Source organism: Mytilus californianus, unplaced genomic scaffold, assembly GCF_021869535.1.
Source record: "Mytilus californianus isolate M0D057914Y unplaced genomic scaffold, xbMytCali1.0.p SCAF_34, whole genome shotgun sequence".
In the NCBI taxonomy this organism is placed as follows: domain Eukaryota; kingdom Metazoa; phylum Mollusca; class Bivalvia; order Mytilida; family Mytilidae; genus Mytilus; species Mytilus californianus.
This window is the reverse complement of record NW_026262684.1, coordinates 2,453,888-2,477,906: the sequence shown is the minus strand read 5'-3', so window position 1 is coordinate 2,477,906 and position 24,019 is coordinate 2,453,888. Positions and strand designations below refer to the sequence as shown.

The 24,019-nt window shown below is 33.6% G+C and overlaps 1 protein-coding gene across 2 annotated transcripts in view; it reads right to left on the bottom strand.

Annotated features, from left to right (window-relative positions):
• Positions 1-188: 188 nt before the first annotated feature.
• Positions 189-24,019, bottom strand: part of LOC127736638 (uncharacterized) — a 202,134-nt gene continuing 178,303 nt past the window's right edge. The window contains exons 1-4 of one of the 2 annotated variants that reach the window (XM_052247199.1): positions 10,520-10,593; positions 7,199-7,372; positions 1,529-1,663; positions 189-740 (exon numbers count right to left, since the gene is read on the bottom strand). In XM_052247199.1, coding sequence (XP_052103159.1) covers positions 492-740; positions 1,529-1,663; positions 7,199-7,363 — 549 coding nt within the window. In that variant the 5' untranslated portion in view covers positions 7,364-7,372; positions 10,520-10,593 and the 3' untranslated portion in view covers positions 189-491. Of the gene's footprint in view, positions 741-1,528; positions 1,664-7,198; positions 7,373-10,519; positions 10,594-24,019 lie in introns of those variants that run through there. The other variant, XM_052247200.1, reaches the window with a different exon arrangement.

Here is a 24,019-nt window from a genome sequence, read left to right as displayed (position 1 = left end):
AATAAAATAAACATTTTTTTTATGTTTAAATGATATCTTATTGAAATATTTTGTGAGAGACGTCCATATGACATTTAAAAAATGTTTTTAAAATGTTGTGTGTTTGCTGGGTTGCCCTCTGTCTTGGCTGAGTTTGTAACCCCGATTTGTTTTTTTTTCTACCGATTTATGACTTTTGAACAACGATATACAACTGTTGCCTTTATTTATCATGTTCATACAATTGTAAATACATAATACACAATATTGTTTACCTCTAATATAACTTTTATATTTTTGCCTGGCACATTATACCCTCTATTATTGAGTATATTTTGGAAAAATCGTCGCGTACTGCTTTCAATATTAATGTACATTCATAAAGCAACTTATAAGCGTGCACCTGCTTGTGATAACGATCAGATTTCTCAACAGTTTCAACACCATAATTTGATTCGTTTTCGCTTACGCATTCTAAACTGTGCTTAGAATCATTACTACTCTTCGCATGATTACTTGGCCCGTTTGTTTCGCTCGCTGTCATCAGAACTTTCTGTTGCTACGAATGCACAACTTGGTTGGTTTATAATTTGTTTTATTCTACTTTCTATCAAAGTCATAGCATCTGTTTTAAGCTTATCAATTAGTTTCTTGTAATTGGGATGTTTATCTATAAAAGAAGGATAATCTTCACGGGCGTCATTAAGCTTGGTGATTACATCTGTGACAATTTCTCGGGAACTTTTTAACCAATTGTTTTCCTGAAAACATGAGTAATAAAAATCTCGAAAAAAAAAAAAAAAATACTAACTAGGTATATACAAGTCACAGATTTCGCATTCGCTTACTGCAAGCCTTCTTATAGTATGTAATTATTTTGCACTGTGTTATTTCTTCTTACAACGGAACCCATGTTTGTTAAAGTTTGTCATAAGGATAGAACAATTAATGATTCGGTATATGATATAGACACTCGTATGTCGTGGCAGTCAATGTGCAGTCAATGTCGTTTGTATGATTTTGTTTGGGTAGTTGTTGGGTTGCAATCGTGTCCATGTATACGCAACAATTCCAAGGAATTATTATTTAGATAAAATGCCAAAAAATAGAAGACAAATGGAATGGAATGAAGTACAATGTACCCTGTTTTTGAAAGAAAATAATTATCATGGCTAAAAGAAAAAAAAATACAGAGCGACACATTTTTTGTAAATTCACAATACACGGAAATCGTGGCTAAATAAAACAAAGGTACAATAGGAACATATGCATTAAAACAAAGATAAAATGCTGATGAAGTCCTTTTCCAACGTAGAACAAATTGTTACCGGACGAATTCTGTGTTGTTAAATATATACGAAATGAGATGTAATCTACAACCTCCATGCTTACATTTGGTTTGACGACACCGGTACATGTTTATATCGATATTGTCAAGTTGTTTCCCATTTGGTAGAAGATACCCAAATGATCTATAAAACATTCAATGTGCCTATCAACAGGAAACGATCTCATTATAATTTGACAGTATACTTTAACGTGTACCTACCTTTTGTATATCATTGACTATTTGCTCTGCCTTCTTTTCTGACAGAGGTTTGGCCTCTTTTGACTTTCTTAATTCTTTTTCAACTTTCTTTCTGACAGCATTATTCATTCGGGGACTTTGTATCACTTTGTTTGCCTGATAAATATACGTAATGCTGTTTTAAACATTTTTGCTACACTCAGAAAAATTTAATCACAAATGAGGATTAAAAACTCTAGTTATTTACATTTTTTGATGTCCAAAATGATGTCTACGTAAATAAAACTCGAAAGATTCATGGAAAACATAGAAGAAAATACTCAAAGTAAACTCCTCAAACGAATTTTTTGAAGCTAACGATTGTAGCATTATCAACACCAAAACTGATAGTGCTATCAATTATTTCGAAAGGGATGAATATGCTAATGTGCATTATTTACACAAGCCGTATTTTCTAGTGGGCTAATAAGATAAAGAAATCAAGTCATACTGTGTCAAAAGTATTAACTGAGTACTTGAAGAACTTTTGTCTAATCAATTAATAATCGATCACACTGATTTCTGTATGATATCGATCATAATCGATTACTGTATTAAAAGCAATTCATTTTTGTTTGATTAGGAAACATTTGTTTTCTAGATAGAAGTTCAAACCAAGGATCCAAATCATGGGTTGCTTACCCAATGTTGTTGATATGACAGAACTATAAACAACTATCATACAAGTGGGAGGTTTAGCTAGCTATAAAACCAGATTTAACCCACCAAGTTTCTGCGGAAAATACCTATACCACGTCAGGAATATGGCAGTTGTTTATCACTTTTTCCGTTGGTTGATAGGGTTTGATTTTGTCAGTTTTTATGGACTTCCCCTTTTTGAATTTGCCTTGGACTTCAGTATTTGTGTTATACTTTTTTTATTAACAATATTCTTGTAATAGAGGCACATACTCTAATTTAGGCTAGTTGTCTACTATATATCATATACCAGAACAATTTTTTGAATATTTTGAAGCTTTGTAAGTCATTTGTTTACACAAGCTGAAAATACGTTAAAATCTATCCGGAAATCTGGTTAAACATAAAGTAGCTTTGAGACAAAAACATTTCTGAATAAACCATTAGAAAGAACTCTTCAAGTCATACTTATACATTCTATTTTATCTGTACCAGAAACTAACGGATACCTATCGTTGTCTATTTTCCTTTTAACTATATTACTAAAGTAATCGAAATGTAATCATTTTAGTGTAACCTAAGTAACCAGAATATCAAAAAGGAAGTATTTGAAACTGTCCACATATGAGCTGCGTCAGATAGAAATAGACTTTATGCAAGTGCACATATACATGTACATGTATAGGTTTTTGATTGATTTTGGAACATTCAAATACAAAATAAAAGATGATGTTTGGTCTGTTTTGTAGGGTTATTATATCAACTCAATTCTCAAACAGTTACAGACTTTGCATATAGATTTTGTCAACCCGAAGTAGGTTAACAGATGTATTGATATTCACTTGCATAAGGTCGATTATCCGATGCAGCTCAAGTATTGCCTCAAATCGAACGAAATCAATTTAAAAGAAATATTTTTGTTAGGACTAATGCTGAAGATACGATTCAGTAGATAAAAGAAGATATGTTCAAAAGATGCGCTTAACTTTGTCATGTGTTAATATGTCATGCCTGTGCTGGGCAAGAATGAGATAATTATAGATTTCATTGTTGAATCTAAAACATCTATTAACATGAAGAAGGGCGTATTATAAAACCATAACATTTTGAAGTTTGTCAGCTGTAGATTTATACATTGTTGTAAAGTTTTAACTTCAATGTACACTTAAAATATACACATATGAAACTGTGATACTGATAATGTATAAAAAATAGTTATAAATATGTAGCTAGTGTTCTTGTACAGAGAAAATCTTTAATAACAAGAAAGATTTTTAATAATTTGCAAACTGGAGAAATGCATGTACTCATATAATCCCCATATTGAGATTTTCATAATTGTAGTTTGGAGGACGTGTTTATTCTACAAATGATTGGCATTCCCACATGAACCAAATGTGCTCTCGTCTTCCTGACTTGTTGCTTTATTCATATGAGGCTGACCTCATACAGGAGCTTCTTAGGAAAAATGAAAAGAATCTAGCATTATCTTTTACCTTCACGTCTCGCTATTTATATGATGTCCTCTCAGTAAATGATTTTGTGACAATATTGAACGCATCTATCCCATTAAACTTGAAATAAAAGATACAATAGATACCATTCAGTCTGCCTGATATTTCGACTTAGTCTAATACATTAACAATGAGGTTAGGTTGAGAACAAAACTTTACCACAAAAGGGATGATTTCTGATTACCAATTGTGAACTTTCCATTTCTGTGTACCAAAAAGTAAAATAATTAAAATACCGAACTCTAAGAAAAATTCAAGATGGAATGTCCTTTATCAAATAGCAAAATTAAAAGCTCAAACACGTCAAACGAATGGAAAACAACTGTCATGTTCCTGACTTGGTACAGGCATTTCCTTTTGTAGAAAATGGTGTATTATACCTGTTTTTTTAAGCTAGCTAAGCCCCTCACTTGTATGACCGTCGATTATAATTCCATTATAACAGACATAATATAGACAAATTTCATATGCAAAAATGATAGAAAAAAATACAAAAATGACCATAGCACAATAACACAATCGCCGGATGTATAAATACCGAGCCACGCCAAACATTAATTGCTAAAAATGGACTAAACAGTAAAGGTTAAAAGTATACAAAGACAAATAAAAAGAACACTATATCACGTAATTAAGATGACAAACAACGTCAGTACACATAATCTATACTTCAAGACCATCATGTATTATTTTTGGAAGTTGATACGGAATATTTATCACCAAGCTCTTGGTATCTTCCAATGAACTTTTAAAAAAAAAACACGAGACGTTCTTTGACGTAACCCTGCTTTTTGGTCAGACACTAGTGACGTTTTATAAAGTCTGAGTAGCAGCTGCAAGCTCTTGAATACCGAATGAGGTTAGAAATGTATATCCCATATGCAGATGAAGTTGGTATATTGCTACTAAGGTGGGGGAATTGATAATTTCAAAATAAAAATCGTCTCGTTTGTCAAAGATTCTGGTACTGAGATGACCGCTTATGTCAAGTTCGAGGTATAAGTCTAAAAATGAGGCAGAGGAAGCCGTGACTGTTGTTTCTTTAATTACTAGCTCTGGCGGATATGTTAATGAAACCCAATCAGAAAAGTTTGGATTGTTAATGAAAAGATCGTAATCAATATATCATAATGAGAAATTAAATGAATTGGCTTCTTTGATCTTCTTGTTTTGATAAGTGTCTGAAGGAACTCTGACTCATATGAAAAAAGAAGAGGTCAGTAAGGAGAGGCGCACAGTTCGTTCCCTTAGGAATGCCGACAGTTTGTTTAAAATGTCTACCTCCAAATTCAACAAATATGTTGTCAATAAGAAACTCTAGCATACTGATCACCTGTTCCTCTGTGTAGCATGTTTTACTTTTTGGTTAACTATCAACACAATATGCCGTATGGTATCCCGAAGCAATAAATTGATAGCGTATGCTACCATTTTTATATTGAAAAGCATTGTGAATTTTTCGTTTAGACTATTTTTTAATTTTACATTGGGAATGGTGGTAAACAGGGTTGAAAAATCAAACGTTTTGATAGAACTAATTTCAGAGAAAGATCGAGATTTACAATTGTCCAGAAGTTCTTTAGAGTTTTTTTTTCAGAATCCACATATGGTTAATACCACTACGCGAGTAGAGAGTTTAACAGTATTTCTAAAGACCACCTTTCTCTGCAGAGAGAATTTTTGTCAATCTAATGGACAACATTCTAGCAGTACCTGCATATGGAGTATATATCGTCCAGTTGTTGCGATATTTCAGGACTTGCATTTCTTATCATGATTTCCTCGAAAAAGGATTGTTGATTATAAGGAAGCTTTTAAACCAGGAATTCCCAGCGGTGAAGTTGAAATCATCCCTTCGAAAATTGTAACGACGTCATCAAGAGTTGGTTGACAGTTATGGAATATGACTACATATATGTTCCAATTGTCGTAACCACAATCCAGTCCTCTTCTCGAATGTGACCTAAAAAATTAGACTTATCACCGGGTTTGTACTTTCATGAGCATCACATTGGGTGCCAGACATTGAGCAGGATCTACTAACCTTTCGAAGCACCTGAGATCACCTCCGGTTTTTAGTCTAGTTCGTGTTGCACAGTCTTCAGTTTTCTATGTTGGTGTTTTGTATATTGCTGTTTGTCTTTTGATCGTTTTTCGATTTTTGCCGTGGCATTGTCAGTTTTTTTTTAACTTATGAGTTTGAATATCTCTGTGGTTCATTTTGCCTCTCTTTTATATGAACATTTTTTTATCAGACAGAACAGCCGACGTTAATACAAAGATCCTGTTGTAGGAAGGGATAAATCATACTTGACAATATATTTGTTACGTTTGGATGACATATTGTTAAACAAACAATCGACATTGGTGAAAGCTCGACGCGAATTTTCCCGACAAAAGAATCATTAGTGACACTCGAATTAGCATATCCATAGTTATCTGTAAAATATATATTTAATTCAAAGAATTCGTGAATCTTTCCATCAAACTTTCGAATGAATGACTTAAACTTTACAACTTGGAACCCTTTGTTCAATAGTTCCAAGCAGCAGACAGACATTCCTTCATATTGTTATTTTGTAGCTGATCTCAATTAAAATAAAGTAAGAGCAAAATGACCCAAATGCATTATAATATTGTAGTGTTCAATCAAGGATAGACCAATATCTTTATTAGACTAAATGGGATTTATACGTCAAGGGTTGTCAAACTCATTAAGATAAACCAGAAACTATAAAATGCATATATTCCCACATTTGCCAGTTTAGCAAAATGACAATTTGTAATACAATGTTCAGTTATTAACTTAAAGTATTGCAAGAATCCTATATAAGAGGGTACGAAGATAAGGAAAACTGGCATTCCTAGTCAATTAAGATTGGAGTCGAACTCACATGCCACGTACGGCGTTCGAACTCACAACCTCAATTTTGACAGTCAAGTGATACAGTAGATGAATTACGTAGACCACTCGACGATCGAGGCCCGATTTCTTTCTTTGCTAAAAACGTTGTTTAATATGTTAACAGAGTATCAATTGTAAATACAATGTGTAGGCCAATAAGCTCATAGTATATGCAAAACCAAAAAGGAAATAGATAACTAAAGACACAACAGCATTCCATTCGGACACTTTTCGTCAAGTTAATTAGGAAATGATAAAAAGTAATTCAGTGACATCGTTTTGAACAACAATGAATATCTTAATTTAGAATAAGGAGATATGTTATTATTGCTAATTAGACAACAATCAACGAGAGACCGAATAACGTAGATACAACTTTTTACTTCAGACAATGCCGGCGTCTCATCTGTTTATGAATATCTATACTTAGGGGCGGTTTTAAAAACCGATGATTTCGCAAGTCCATATAAAACAACTGATAAAAAGTGATTTCCTCACCTGTACACAAGCACATTCAAATATAAAGCAATGAATAAACACTTAAATCAACCAGCTGTAAGAAGTTTAAAACAAATGAAAGAAATTCATACTTACAAAATTCTGCTGAAGTTTATCAGCCTCTTCATGGCTTTCATTAAGATAAGTTGTCAAGTCATTATATGTTTCTTTACGATCTAGTGTTTGATGAGTTATAGTTACATAAGATCCCTCTCTTGAAAGAGAACCTACTTTACCAAGAAAACAAAAACAGAGTCCCATTATTTTCTCCTAAAAATAGATATAATAAATCAGCGGTAAATTGAGTAAATAATATCTTTAATATCATAAACTATCTAAAAAAAATAATAAAAAGTAATGCCATGTATTAGTCATGTTTTCTATGTTTAGCTTTGTTTTCGTTGCGTAGTCATTAACCAGTTAGTGTACTGTAACCTTTATAAATAAGTAAAATAGACAAATACGTTGTTATTGACCAAACGGCATCTCATTTTTTTATTTTTCAGTTATTAAACTGTACTATTCATAAATAACTAAAATGGACAAATACGTAGTTTTCACATTTTGTAAAGTCGGGACCTTTTACATACACAATAAGGTACATGTTAAGAGATTATCAATATCCGTGGAAATTTTGTATTGATAATTAACAAAATTAATATGATCCGAATACACTAAATTCGAAAAACATGAATGATATAGATGTTTTTTAGTGATACAAAAATTTAATAATAATAGAGAGAAAATGTACCAAGGGGATATTAAAGTCTCTCTGTACGACTAAAGACTTTGAATATAAGAACCATAGTTAATTTAGACTAAAATGAATGGCGTGCTGTAAAACCTCGTTCAACCACTTCCTTTCATTATATAAATAGCACATAGCTGGGAGGGTGATAGAGCAGATTGTTTACCGGAGAAAACATTGTTAACTGAGTCGAAGCCGAGGTTGACAATGATTTTTCGAGTGTTATCAATTTGCTGTATCACCCACTCAGCTATGTGCTATTTAATTTAAAAGACTGAATGTTCAATCATTATTGTCTTTTACTGTGAAATTTTAAATTGAAAGTACTTAACTATAACGTCACATACACAACAATGCAACAGTTATCAGAAAAACAACAGAAGTGAAGCAAGACAATTTTTCTTTCATTTTGACAGTCGATGGAAAAGTTCTTCTGAGGCTAAAACTTAGACCTTGGGCATTGTCTTTAATTTATTCGTATGAATTCAATTCATTGTCCGTTAAATTATCGATTTTTGATTGGTCTGCACGAGAGGGTGACATTAAAAAAATTGTCTCCCGCTGAGCCTTGGGATAGAGTAAATTATCACCCTCGTATTATCCAATCAAAATCTGGCATTTTTACGTGAAGTATAATAATATAATATACATGTTTCCTAGTCTGCTATATGACATACAATGTCCAAATGGTTCCTAGAGAATTGTTTGAAAAGATACCGAAATTAAATGGCTGTATTGTAATTGGTGAAACTTTTTTTTAAAGAAACAACTAAATGTGATTTATATTGTGACTGATTATGAGGGTCTAGATAAGGGGTGATATCGTTTCTATGTGGCTTTTTTAAAGTTTTATCTTCCTCTATTCTTTATTATGTGGCTCCTTTCTATTTTTTGAACCCCATGCAGTCCCTTCGACTTTGTTTTCAATTACTTTTTGGAGTTATATCTGAGGTAAGAACAATATTGTTCAGATTCAGATTTTTTCTGTCTCAGTGGCTTTTCGCATGCGACAATCAATGCAAAATGCCGCTGTCCTAAGCCAGGTGCCTTTAATTCAGTGGTTATCGTTTGTTGCTGTATATCACATTACTTTTTCGTTTATTTTTTAGTACATAAAATCGATCATTTCTTGCTTGGATTGTTTTACATTTGTCATTGGGGCCTTTTATAGCTGACTAAGTCGTATGAGTGTTGCTCATTGTTGAAGGCCGTATGGTGACCTATAGTTGTTAACTTCTACGTCATTTGGTCTCTTATGGAGAGTTGTCTCATTTGCAATCATACAACATCTTCTCATTTTTATACCGTTCGCAAATTGAATGAACCGTATACATTGACTACACCCGATAATTCTGAACAGTACTGATTTTGTTCCCTGCAAGGATAATAATTAACAAAAAACTTAAACACTTACTAGTCTGATCATATGCATATTCAATCATTTAGAAAGATTTAAATGCATAATGCATATTTAAAGTTAAAATAAATATTTATACACGTTAAACATGATGCATATTTAAAGTTAAAATAAATATTTATACACGTAAAACATGAAAATAACACTTTATAAGTTCTTTGCGACCGAAGCGCTTGTCTCAATTTATCTTCATCAGGAACGCACAAAGCCATACATTTGAAACTTCAAAGTAATATAAGTGCAGAAATACGAGAAAAGCTTTATGACCAAAACGGACCTAGAATAATATCCAAACCCATTAAAGATATATGACCAAAACGGACCTAAAATAATATCCAAACCCATTAAAGATATATGACCAAAACGGACCTAAAATAATATCCAAACCCATTAAAGATATATGACCAAAACGGACCTAAAATAATATCCAAACCCATTAAAGATATATGACCAAAACGGACCTAAAATAAAATCCAACTCCATTAAAGATATATGACCAAAACGGACCTAAAATAATATCCAAACCCATTAAAGATATATGACCAAAACGGACTTAAAATGATACCCAAACCCATTAAAGATATATGACCAAAACGGACCTAAAAAAATATCCAAACCCATTAAAGATATATGACCAAAACGGACCTAAAATAATATCCAAACCCATTAAAGATATATGACCAAAACGGACCTAAAATAATATCCAAACCCATTAAAGATATATGACCAAAACGAACCTAAAATAATATCCAAACCAATTAAAGATATATGACCAAAACGGACTTAAAATGATACCCAAACCCATTAAAGATATATGACCAAAACTGACCTAAAATGATATCCAAACCCATTAAAGATATATGACCAAAACGGACCAAAAATAATATCCAAACCCATTAAAGATATATGACCAAAATGGACTTAAAATGATATCCAAACCCATTAAAGATATATGACCAAAACGGACATAAAATAATATCCAAACCCATTAAAGATATATGACCAAAACGGACCTAAAATGATATCCAAACCCATTAAAGATAATACTTTGAGCGAGGGAGTTAGAACTTTAGTTTCTTGATAATTTCTTAATTCATAAACCAACAATTTATGAAATGTATATTATAAATCATGTAAATATATATTAAATCCGTTCGGAGTTTGTTGCAATATTTATTTATTTAAAAAAGCTATTGAGATGAAATACGATGTTAATGTACAATATGTGTCGATTCAATAATGTTTTACTTACAATATTTAGCTTGTGTCCGATAAAGTATAATGCGTCTAATTTCGTGTTTGCGTCTTTATATAGTGAACGAGACAGTTATTCCTAACGTTAAACAAATGGATAGGGCGTTTTATTTAACATGTGTATTTAAATATTCTGAATGTTTTTTCTCCACACTGATGGTCAATTACAATTAAGGATAGAATCATCGAATACAAGAAGACAATTTTAGGAAACAACACTTCACACAATTTAATTAATATTAATGTACACGAATATTGTATGTAATAGACTAATGTATTTCATTATGTTGTTTATAGTCCTTTAGAAACCTGTCCATGCATTTTTCATTGTTATTCAACGCAAAATAATTATCTAAGATACCTGGGACGATGTCATTTCATACAGGATCTCTTTTGATTACTTATTGTACCTCGAACTTATTAACTCGGTGTAGGTCTTTAAGTTGAGGTTCTATTTACTAAACGTTCATCGTGCATGACTAATTAGACACGCCCACTTAGAATCGGGGGGTCCAAAATAGGATCGGATAAAAACGGCTAGCGAAATACCATAATTTATAATTTCAAAGAATTAAAAGCCTTTGGTTCGAATTTCTCCGATTGGTAATCAGACGGAGTTAGAGTGGCAATCCAAACCTTCCGAAACAGGGAAATTTTTGCTGCAGTAGGAATTTATTTACAAAATATCTCATTTACTTCAAGTGGCCGTTATTGCCTGTAAATTCATTTTGTTTTGTTTTGGCATCCTTCTATCGTGGAGAAAAAAGGGGGTTTATAGCTTAATATTAACTTAAGATTTTCATCATGGTTCAACTTTATTCTAGTAAGGCATGCATACGTTTCACCTCTAGTCAACGCTCCATTTTATTAAAGTGTCACTCTAACATTGTTAACATTTGTTTCAGGTCGACTCACTTGGCATCACGTCATGAATGTGCATGACATATTTGCCACTGGACGTTAAGGGATCAATCAATTAAGTGATGTATAATCATTAGTCTTCAGGGAATAATTGTATTAAACAGATTTCTAGTTTTTGAATATTTGTTTTTTTTAAGCGAGGGTTTCAGTAACTATGAAATTTTTGAATTTCATTTACATGGATAGTTATTAAGACGTCTATAAAAGGGGATTCTACATATGAGAAATACGATGAATATTTTTTACGTATTAAAATCAAAACGATCGATTCGACTTTATTTGAAATAAAAGGTTTATGATGGTAACTTAACATTCAGCTGAATATTACATACAACTCAATAAAACGGTAACTTTGCTTCAGATTTTCGATTATACCAATGATGAAATAAAAAGAATATGTCGAAGGGTAAAAGGGCGACAGCCATAGGGATTGACTTATAATATGGTATTTGAAGATCAAGGATGGAATCATACCTAATCGTGTTAGGAGTTTGGATGTTTTATGATTTTTATGATTTAATTTTAGATTTTTTCACCAATTGAAAGAAGATCTGCAATAAACATTAATTTCAGCATTTTTCCCTCATTTGTCTCTTTCAATTTACTTTTTTATATTAAATAATGTAGTTCACATCAAGGGTTACATTGAATGCTATCCAGCCAAACTAGGGGAAGGGGAGTAGAACATAACAAAATGTTCATTGGGTGGCAATAACTCATATATGAAGCGTACAACGAAGGCAGACTTGTCTAGGTTACAAATTTTGCTGCTTCAAGTTTTCTTTATCTGGTAAAGTTTTCTTAAAGACGAAAATAGATAAAAAGGTGTTTTTAAGGGCAACAATTTATATAAGGATTGAATTTGTACCGTATCATTTATTTGTAGATATTGTCTTACTGGCCGTTTGTGTTATTTTAAGTTTTTCTTCAACTACAATTGTCTTCGCAAAAGGCACAAACAATGTGTTAAAATAAGGGATGTGACTTATTGAAGAACTAACTGACCTAAGTTGCTGTTTACAGATTTCAATCATTTGACTTGTGTGTAGATTTTATTTCCCAATCAAAGCGTTATTCAAATGGTTCCTTAACGTGTATAGAGCGTGAAACTCTCGCTACACGATACGACATCTCCATTTCGACTCGACGTAGCTACATATTTATACATCTGCACAGCAAAACAGACGCACCCCTTTAGCACGGGTTTACTGTCGAGATATTAATATTTTTATACTCGAGTCAATCCTTTAGGTTTGAATTAACGGAGATACGGGTATACATTAATGACAGCAACGCAACGACACAGATAAATTAAAACTTTTTGAGTCAACATACAGTCTTTTATAATAGAAAGATGCCTATACAGAATATCAAGCTCAAAACCACCCCATGACTAAAAAATCCGCAGTTAATTTAATATTGTTTACCGTCAAAATTATCCCAACTGGCAAAAGAACATTTTAGTGGTTGAAAAATATCTTCTTCCCCTTTTCTCGATCAGTGGATATCAAAGGAGGTGTAATAAAAACCAGTACAAGAAAAGCATTTCACTGTATAGTAACGGTAGCTATAATAGAATAAATGACGATAAGGATTGCTGCTTAGCGTCCAGCGACAAATAAAGTCTATATTCAGGACGAGAGCATGTTAATATGATATGAATATCAACCCTGCTTTGTGCTAGACCGACACGTTGAGCCGGATTTGTAACGTGTTAATTCACAAATTAACAGTTCGCAGGAAGAAAAGTCACCCTGCCGGACACATATCTGACTCCGAGCCGATCAGTCTTTGTTCTTACTTATTAATGCCTCGTGTTTAGCGTTGAAACAGCAAATAATAATTTTAACGTCTCTCTTTGACCTTGTCGTTTTTTGAACCTCCGACCTGAGGCACTCTAGGCGAACATGCTCTCACGAGACCACACAGACAGTCGATACTATACCAAAAAAATCAAGTAAAATAAACAATACTTTCACAGAATTCCAACAGCTACTCAAGCGAGCTAAGAGTATCTTACCTTAATTAGGTACATCTAATGATATAATTGGAATCTACACTTAAATATCGATGGCCAACTTCAGAGTAGATTTCATGAATCAATGCTCTCTGCACATTATAAAGCCTTGCACCCATTCTTTCGGGGTCAGTATGTGTCCAGCTGTTGCAAGGCTAAATGTCTGTCCTTATCTAATATACCCTCATTTTCCAGGGGCATTCCAAGTTTCCCGTCCACCCTCACAGTCAATCTCCTATTTCAAGACCTACCTATTGTTTTTAAAATGTATGTTTTCTCGTCATGAACATGAATGCAATATTTGCCACTGGGCGTAAAGCAAACGCTACAAGACTGGACACTAAATTATAATAGAACATGTATTTTTATGGCCCCGCCAATGATTTGGCCGAATAGTGTTACCTTTATTCGTAATTCCGTCATTGCGTCGTTCCGTCATTCTGGCATATCGTTATTTGGAAACAAACAGTTATACGAACTTTTTTTCTTAAACCTTTACATATTGACATGATTTTTATTATGTGAATCTACTATGATGAGTTGCACACCGAGTTTACGTTTGGTTCCGCTCCGCTGATTTTGTGCCGAAAATATGGGCTTTGGATTTTTAAAGTTTCGTTAAAATAACAGTTATACGATTTTTTTTTTTAAACGCCTTCACATATTGAGCTGATATTTAGTATGCGAGTCTACTATGATGAGTTGCAAATCGAGTTTACGTTTAGTTCCGCTCCGCTGATTTTTGCCGAAATTACGGGCTTTAGACTTTGACAATTTCGTGAAAATAACAGTTATACGAACTTTTTTTCTAAAACCTTTACAGATTGAGATGATTGGTTCCTCTCCGCTGATTTTTGCCGAAATTATTGGCTTTAGACTTTGAAAATTTCCACTCCTAAAAATGGCTTCAAATTTGTTGGGAAGTGGGGCCATTTATATGATTATATCAGGCAATTATAGAACGACGAAAGGTAATAGTTTTTTTTTAAAGTGGTTATTGGTTGATTTAGACGTTTAAAGGGAATGGCGGATGACTACACTACAAGTGTTTGTTTTCATAATATACATTCTATTTCAATTTAAGAATGATGATCAATCTTCCTAAAATATCTCATTTATACACGTTTTGAGCGAGTAACTCCCAAATCTACATTACTCGATTCTGAAGATGTTACATGTTGTCTGTTTCAATACGATTTTATTCTTTGAAATTTACAGGCATATTTTTTTTGTCAAAAAAGAACCAAACAAAAAAAGGATTGGTTCAATGGTAGGACTAAACAGAGAACACTAATTATTTTGCATTTGCATGTCACGTAATGTAGGATAATTACATAATCAAAACCAAAATGAACATTAACCTGAATATTCTGAAGTACATATTCACACCTTCCAGTGACATTACAAAATTATCCTTTCCCATTGTAATAATCAAACCTTAATATGAGATCGCTTTAAGTGTTAACATGGTTAAGAAAAGGGATGTAAATCATACCTAATGGTAATTTCAACAGATTGAATGAAATAGCAGAAAGATACTATTGGGAGGACAAAACGGGAAAGTTGTACTAAAATAGAGTTTTTTATTTGTTTTTTTGCTTCAGTTAAAATTAATACATACATTGTATATGTAATATGAGGGGTTCGATTGGATAATGTTTGCAAGGTTCTTATGATACTGCCTCACTGTATAATGCACTTAAAACTTGACGAATGCCCAGTGATAGCTCAACTCACTAAACTCCCTGGGATGTGTTTTAATAGATTTTAGTCTCTGATGCATGATTTGTTTATTTTAAATTGTTTTTTGGCTTTTAACTAGCTTTCAGTAACTGCGAGTACTCTCAAATCGTACTTTCGTGTTAATTTGACCTGTTGACACAATTTGTAATGCATTTCTGTAATTTAATGTTTTCTTATTTTGTGATATATCTCGTCTCACTATTTTTGATAGGTACCACCTTTGATATTTAGTATGACGATAAATTTTCATTTCTGTACTCGTACTGTGAACAACAAATTCATTAATTTTGTAAAAAAAGTTTCCGTACTCCTTATAACAAAATTATTAAATTTAGATTTACCTGTGTACGTTATTTTATTTAACGCTGTTTTGTTCCAGGTTAGAGTTGTCTTTTGGACACTTTTGCTACATCTTTTTTTTTATTAATATTGTATTTATATTGTGTCATAGATCAAACTTATTCGTTCAATGTATGTTTAATTGTTTTTTGTTTATATGTCTTTTTGATCAAGTTAAGCCATTTCAATTCATATTTTTAGTGTGTCTTTTGATGTTGTAATGTTACACTACTATCACAGGTTAGGGTGAAAATTGGCGCCTGTTAAAACGTTGAAACCCGCTGCAATTGTATTCACCTGTCCTAAGTCAGGAGCCTGTTGTTCATTGGTTGTCGTTTGTTGGTGTGGTTCATTAGTGTTTATCGTTTCTCGTTTTTTTTATATAGATTAGACCGTTGGTTTTCCTGTTTGAATTGGGACTCTTTGTAGCTTGCTGTTCGGTGTGAGCCAAGGCTCCGTGTTGAAGGCCGTACTTTGACCTATAATTGTTTACTTTTTATAACTTGTGACTTGGACGGAGAGTTGTCTCAATTGCACTCATACCACATCTTCTTATATCTATTTAGTCATCATAGACCTCATCCAGACGTATTAGTAAAGAAAGATCTAGTGAGAAATCATTCATATCGGGAACCGAACTGCTACCCATATGGGAAAGGAACCGAGAATGAAAGACATCAAATTTTAAATGACATGAGACGGCAAGGGCAGGAGAGAAGGAGATATATGGCAAACACAATCGCGGCAGCAGTTCAGGAAAGAGATTTAAGAACCTTTAATCTTTTGTTTTAAAATTAGATTTGTCTTAGGGGGGGGGGTGGGGTGGGGGGGGGGGGAGGAATGTAGGAAAACGGAGTTATGTTCCATAACAAATGTTTAAATACCTTTTCACTAATTACTTCATCATATGTTCAGTTTTATCTTTGGCATTTAATTCAAAAGCTTTTTACATGAATGAAAATTTCGAAACGTCTTTTCACAAATATCACACTTATGAATTGATATCAACTCTACTTGTATTTTTGTCCAGTGGGCGACATATGCGTTGAAATTAGAGCAGACGAAATTACATCCATCGCCATTACATTTTGAATTGTTTGGGTTCCATACAGGTCTCAGGCTGTGATTGACAAATTTACTGTATTCCTCATCCGGTACATTTATTTCAAACTCATCTATGACGGAAAAAGAGAGGAATCATAAAAAACTATGACAAAATAATCATACTATAGAAAATATAAAATACATATATGTACATTAATAAATTGAACAGAGACAACTAAAATAGATTTAAACAAATGCATACTAGTATGTACAGAGGCACACATGTAGCCTTGGGCAGCAAAACAATTGATCCGATACTAATTTTAAGCCATTACATGAGTTTACTTGAGTTTAAATACATATTTCATTCAGACTTGCAGCAAATCGTTTGAAGGTATGTACCCTTATAAAAGATTACACGTGTTTAAATTTTATTTTATTGGAGAGGGGGATTAAATGTCTCTGGGTTTTACTACTTTTCCTGTCCTGGTAACGTGTCGCCTTGGAGTACTTGTGACATTAGATGGACCTGGTAAATTTAGGTTGTTCAGTGAATCTGGTTCCCCAGGTTCTAATTGAAACTCTGTATTGCAAACATCACTTGGTCTTTCCACAAGTATGTCAGAAATTTCGGACAGATCTGATTCGTGTAACCAGTTTCTAGGGGCATCCTTTCCCGTGTACAACTTTAAATGATCACATGCACATTTACAACCCTACTTTTTTTAGCTTTTTGTTTAGTCAATGTTATAGGACTAATTTTTCTGACAACTGACCAGTTCAACCAAGGCCTATGACGTGTTCAGAATTTCTCCAACATCGGAGATAAATAACATTGTTTTACAATCAAAATGATTTAGGCCCGTTTCAGATGACAAAGGTTCCATACCGCCGGAAGTTGTTGTATATCAATACATGAGACTGGATACATGAACGTTCACATACTTTATTTTTCCATCCAACATATATACAATCACAGTTCATAAAGCATATTTACAAAACAGTAATCATGGCAACATACATTAACCCGCCGCTGCTCGTAGATCGAGAGCGGGGCGAACCGGTGTGTCACATGGTTCTCGCTTTTTTCTCTACCTCCTTTTTTTTGTTTCAAAATTAACCTTTATAAAACATGATCATAGAAACGTTTTGACCAATGAAAATAAAAAAAGGTACTTATAAACAAATAGTTTCCAAACAATGAACTATATCAAAAGCAGATTAAATTAAGACTTAGTGTTAATAGACATTATTCACTCTATATACAGTTTGTGTGTTGACAAATAAATTACATTGATGACCATTGTTGTCAAAAAGTATTGTCACGACATAATCTTAATATTAATCCATAAATATTTCTAAGTAACGCTAAAACAGCTTATAAATGTCTTTTATGAAATTATTTGAAAAATAGTTCAAAATCTTGTTTCCCTAACAAAATGCACTTCTTCCGTAATAAAAATATTGAAACTTAATTACTCATAAGAAATAATGACTTTTGATACCAAACACGACATAAAAAGATGAAAATGCTAAAATGTTTCCAAACAATAAACTATATCAAAAGCAGATTAAATTAAGACTTAGTGTTAATAGACATTATTCACTCTATATACAGTTTGTGTGTTGACAAATAAATTACATTGATGACCATTGTTGTCAAAAAGTATTCTCACGACATAATCTTAATCTTAATCCATAAATACTTCCAAGTAACGCTAAAACGGCTTATAAATGTCTTTTATGAAATTATTTGAAAAATAGTTCAAAATCTTGTTTCCCTAACAAAATGCACTTCTTCCGTAATAAAAATATTGAAACTTAATTACTCATAAGAAATAATGACTTTTGATACCAAACACGACATAAAAACATGAAAATGCTAAAATTCACAATTTTACGCATTTTTACAACATGACAACTCTCCCAACATCCCTATAGCTTCGGACCCCGAAGCTGTATAAATTTTGACATCAACATCTACATTTGACATAAACTTTTCTCAATTTTTATAAACTTGCATATTAATTTTGAAAAAAAATTCTATCATGCGGACGAACCTCTACTTCGTAAACGTAATTGAGAACCATTTACACGAAAATAAAACCAAGTAATATACAAAAATAAAACATCTTCTATTAAATGCTAGGTTTTGGTCCGTTGAGGTTCGAAATTCATAAAATTTTAACCCGGACAGAATACCGTTCGCAATTTCAATAGAACAATATCTTGGTCAAGGTTATCAGAATGCCTTCCTTAGCTTTGGATAACCTGTCAATTGCCTTAATTAGCTTTGTGACAAATACCAAAGATATCCAGTTTTCTGTTTTCGTAGATTACAAGGTGCGTGATCATGCGTTTAAAATCGCTCGCCTTCATGAATTAAAATAAAAAATTATGTTGCTTACAAATTTATATTGATTTTGACTGAGCTTTAAAAATTTTTTTTTGTAGTTGTACAGACTACGTTTAGCACTATAAACATCAAGAAAAGGAAACAATAGACCGGCTATTGGACTTCAACTAGACACGAAATCGTTCAATCAAAAGCAATAAAATATGCAAGTGTAAAATAAAATGTAAATTAGAAAGCAAATGTAATATAAGTTCAAACTGAAGTTCAATACAAGTGTACAGTAATTTCAAATAGAATATCATTTCACAATTCAATTCCAACCGTCTTCTCTGCATACAATACATCACATCCATGGTAGAAATCCACCATACTGCGAATACAAGTGGTCACATCTTCTTTAGAAATAAATCACAAGCGGTTAATCTTATGTTCTTCCTAGTCATGGTCGAGGAATGTCATGTTGTTTCGATATTCTTCAAAAGTCGCAGTTCGTTGATCGTGTTTATGGTCGCTTCGTCAAAAGGTATGTCCATATTGAATAAGTGATTCTGGAAACTAATTTCGGATAACTGGTATAACGTTCTTCTATAGGGACACTCAGCTTGGCAGCGAAAGGTAAACACAGGATCGGCACTCATCCTCCGCCATTTGACATGTTCAGAATTTCTTCAACATCGGAGATAAATAACATTGTTTTACAATCAAAATGATTTAGGCCCGTTTCAGATGACAAAGGTTCCATACCGCCGGAAGTTGTTGTATATCAATACATGAGACTGGATACATGAACGTTCACATGCTTTATTTTTCCATCCAACATATATACAATCACAGTTCATAAAGCATATTTACAAAACAGTAATCATGGCAACATACATTAACCCGCCGCTGCTCGTAGATCGAGAGCGGGGCGAACCGGTGTGTCACATGGTTTTCGCTTTTTTCTCTACCTCCTTTTTTTTGTTTCAAAATTAACCTTTATAAAACATGATCATAGAAACGTTTTGACCAATGAAAATAGAAAAAGGTACTTATAAACAAACAGTTTCCAAACAATGAACTATATCAAAAGCAGATTAATTTAAGACTTAGTGTTAATAGACATTATTCACTCTATATACAGTTTGTGTGTTGACAAATAAATTACATTGATGACCATTGTTGTCAAAAAGTATTCTCACGACATAATCTTAATATTAATCCATAAATATTTCCAAGTAACGCTAAAACGGCTTATAAATGTCTTTTATGAAATTATTTGAAAAATAGTTCAAAATCTTGTTTCCCTAACAAAATGCACTTTTTCCGTAATAAAAATATTGAAACTTAATTACTCATAAGAAATAATGACTTTTGATACCAAACACGACATAAAAAGTTGAAAATGCTAAAATTCACAATTTCACGCATTTTTACAACATGACACCTACCCCAATCTCCGATATCAAACTCTCGTTCTTTTAAACGATTATCGTAATTTCTCATTTGCACTTTAGCATCAGTTTTGAGGTTTTCAGGCGTGAATTCGAATGCACAACTCATTGCTTCCTTAACCCATTCAACAGCTTGAATTGAACACGCAACGTTTGCTCTGTCCGGTGGGGGACCTGCCATAAAATCTATTGGACACCAGATTTCTCGGCCTAACATTAAGAGGTTTGGAGTGCATTTCGTATTACTCTGTTTGGTAGCGGTAAGGTAAGTGATCATCCTAATCGGTCGAATTTTCATGACTTAATATTCCCAATAACTGTTTTAACCTACGGTTAAATCTCTCTATTAACCCGTCTGATTGTGGCCGGTACGGAGTATTTCAGGAAATGTCTATACCTAATTTATAGCAGATAGCTTCAAATAATTCCGATTCGAACTCTCGTCCTTGGTCGCTATGAATTTGAATGGAGCCACCGAATCGAAAGAAAAATTCTGTTACTATTTTATCCGCAACTACTAATGCAGTATGATTTTGTACGGCGTAGACTTCCTTCCACTTAGTAAAACAGTCTCCGATGACTATAATGTATTCATTGGAGTCCCACGTGACAGGAAACTGTCCACACATGTCTATCGCTACACATTCTAATGGCATCGTTATTTCAAACTGGTGCAAAGCAGATCTCTCAAGACCTGGTCCAGGTTTAACGCGTGCACATAAGTCACAACTGGCACACCATCGTTAAACTGCATCCGACATACCAGGCCAATAAAATCTCCGCCGTATACTCGATAATGTACGGTCCCGTCCGAAATGACCTTCTATTCTATTTTCATGTAACTTTTTAAAAATTATGTCACGAATGACTTTTGGAGCAACAAACTGTAGGATAATTTGACCTATCTTATTTTCTTTTCGCCGATAAGTAGTCCATCGACAATTTCTAACGACGGCCATTGGGTTCACAAAATTTTTTGCGTTACCACCTAAATTTTGAATTTGCCGTATTAGGTTTTTTTTTTTTATCAAACTCTAGTCTTAACTGTTGGATCGGACCAATTGCGCGGTCTTCTGATTGCATTTCCTCAAGTGTATCCATTTCCCAAATAGGAAGCTAGTTAGGTTCTGCATATTTTGGTTTTTCTGTATTTTCCGCAACAGAATTTCGACATATGCGGTCAAATTTACTGGTTTCGTTGCTTGATAGCTGACTTTTTTCAACGCAATCTACACAACTTTGATTTGTGCATTTGAAAGGTGGTTGTTAAGACATCGCGACTGCATCTAAATGTTTGGACATCGGTCTATACTGAATTTCGAAATCGTAAGTTTTTAGTACGCTTAAGCACCTAGCCATAATTCCTTGCGGGTCTTTGAAATGTTTTAACCATTTAAATGGGGCGTGGTCCGTCTTTAAAATGAAATGTTGACCCTATAAATAGTGTTTGAAATGCCTGACAAATGTCACTACTGCCAACAACTCTCTTTTTAGGGTGCAATAGTTCTGCTGTGACCGATTTAAGGTTCGACTTGAATAGGCCAGAAGGGGTTCCTCGCCATCCTGTATCTGCGATAGCACGGCACCGATCCATACTTGACTAGCGTCAGCATCTAGTACAAATTGTCCCTCCAATGTTGGAAAACTTAAAATCGGAGAACTAACAAGATATGGTTTTAAATCAGAAAAAGCTTTTTGACCTTAACTCTTTTTCTAGTAAGTTTTGTTAGCGGAGAAGCTATAGTAGAGAAATCTTTTATAAATTTCCTATGGTATCCGACAAGGCCTAAGAAACTTTGAACTCCTCGTTTATCTTTTGGTTCTGTCCAATCCTGAACAGCCTTGAATTTTGAAGGGTCACACTCGATCCCATTTTTTGATATAATATGCCCAAGATAGGTCACTCTTTCTTGAAAAAGAAAACATTTCTGGGGTTTTTAGCTTTAAATTTGCGCTTCGTAACCTTTCAGAGATTTCTCTTAAATTCTGTAATGCAGTCTCAAAATCTTTTATCGTCTAGGTAGCACACACATGTTTGCCAGTTCAGCGTGCCAAAAACATTTTCTATAAGTTTTTGAAAAGTTGCGGGGACATTCGTCAGACCGAAAGGCATGACTCTGAGTTCATATAGACCACGATGAGTAGCAAAAATCTTTTTGTTTTGGTCCCTTGGGGCCATCTTTACCTGCCAATAACCAGACTGAAGATCAGGAGTATGGAACCAACGTGATCCTTTCAGTGCCTCAAAGGTGGAATCAATTTTAGGGAGTGGGTAGACGTCTTTTAATGTACAAGAAGTATTTTGTCTGAAATCTGAACAAAATCGCCAGGTTTTATCATAATTTAAGACAGATTGGGGTTGAGTAACTACTAGTGTTAGGTTGTATCACTTTATCTTTAGGCATTTTCTTAAGTTCATTATCAACTATTTGTTTCTGAGCTAGCGACAGTCTTCTTGGGGGTAATTTGATAGGAGGGTGGTTCCCTGTATCTATCGAATGCATAGCCATATTTCTTTGGCCTAATGGTTGACCGGGAGCTCTAAAGACATCTTGGAATTCAAGCATTAGACTTTTTAATTTATTGCGTTCAGAATCAGTCAAGTTTTCTGATGCGCTATCAAAAAGCTGTTTCCAGTGCTCCGGCACTGTATGTGTTTTCAAACTTTCATCGGCTCTTTAATATCTAAACCAATGTATGATACCATATCTACTTCATTTACTACTCCAATGGTTGTATTCTTGCTCAGCTTAACTGGTCTTTGGTTTACATTCATCAAGTACAGTCTTTGCTTTTGGGTTTTGGAATCAATAAGTGATTTAGCTAGTAAGAGTTCATTGTTTTTAACACAGTTTGTACCCTCTATAAGTCCCATTTCCCCTTCTGGTCTGCCAGCAATATGACTTTCAATTAACAATTCACTATGTTCAGGAATGGTGACGTCATTAGACAGTGTGACTCTAGCACATATATTTCTTTTGCTTTTTTCTAATGGGACATTTTTACCTTTTATTTTTAGGACCTTTTTCCCTATTCTAATCTCAACATCTTGAGTTTCTAACTAATCCCTTCCAATGAAGCCTGCTAGCTCCTCGATGTTAGCAACTATGACATTTTGTTTAAAATTTTCAGTACAAAGTTTAACTTGAACATTTACTTGACCTTTTACCACTAGCTTAGCGCCATCAGCTGTGTACAGAGCGGTATCAGTTTTCTTAAGCTCGGTCCTATCTACTTCCATGGTATCGAAAAGTTTGATGATATTACACATACAGGAGACCCAGTGTCAACTAATAATTTACATGGGGTGTTGTTGATTTCAGCCTTGACATATATACATGAACCCAACAACTGATTCAAGTGAACACTAGGTGGCGTACTTTCTACATTAAAACATGTATCAACCTCTTGTATACATAGGGGTTCCCGGTCCTGACAGGAAATTTTATTTATCCTTTGTTCTAGTCTTGTTGCTTCATTTACAACATCTGCAAACTGGACTTGTTTCTTAAAACTTTCAATTTGTTTTGGACGATTTTTAGAGTCTGATCGAGCTGAATTCACATCCCTGATCTCAGTTCCTCTTCGTTTAAAGAAGTCCTAGGCCCTAGATTTGAATCGAAATAATTTCTCTCCCTTTCCGTA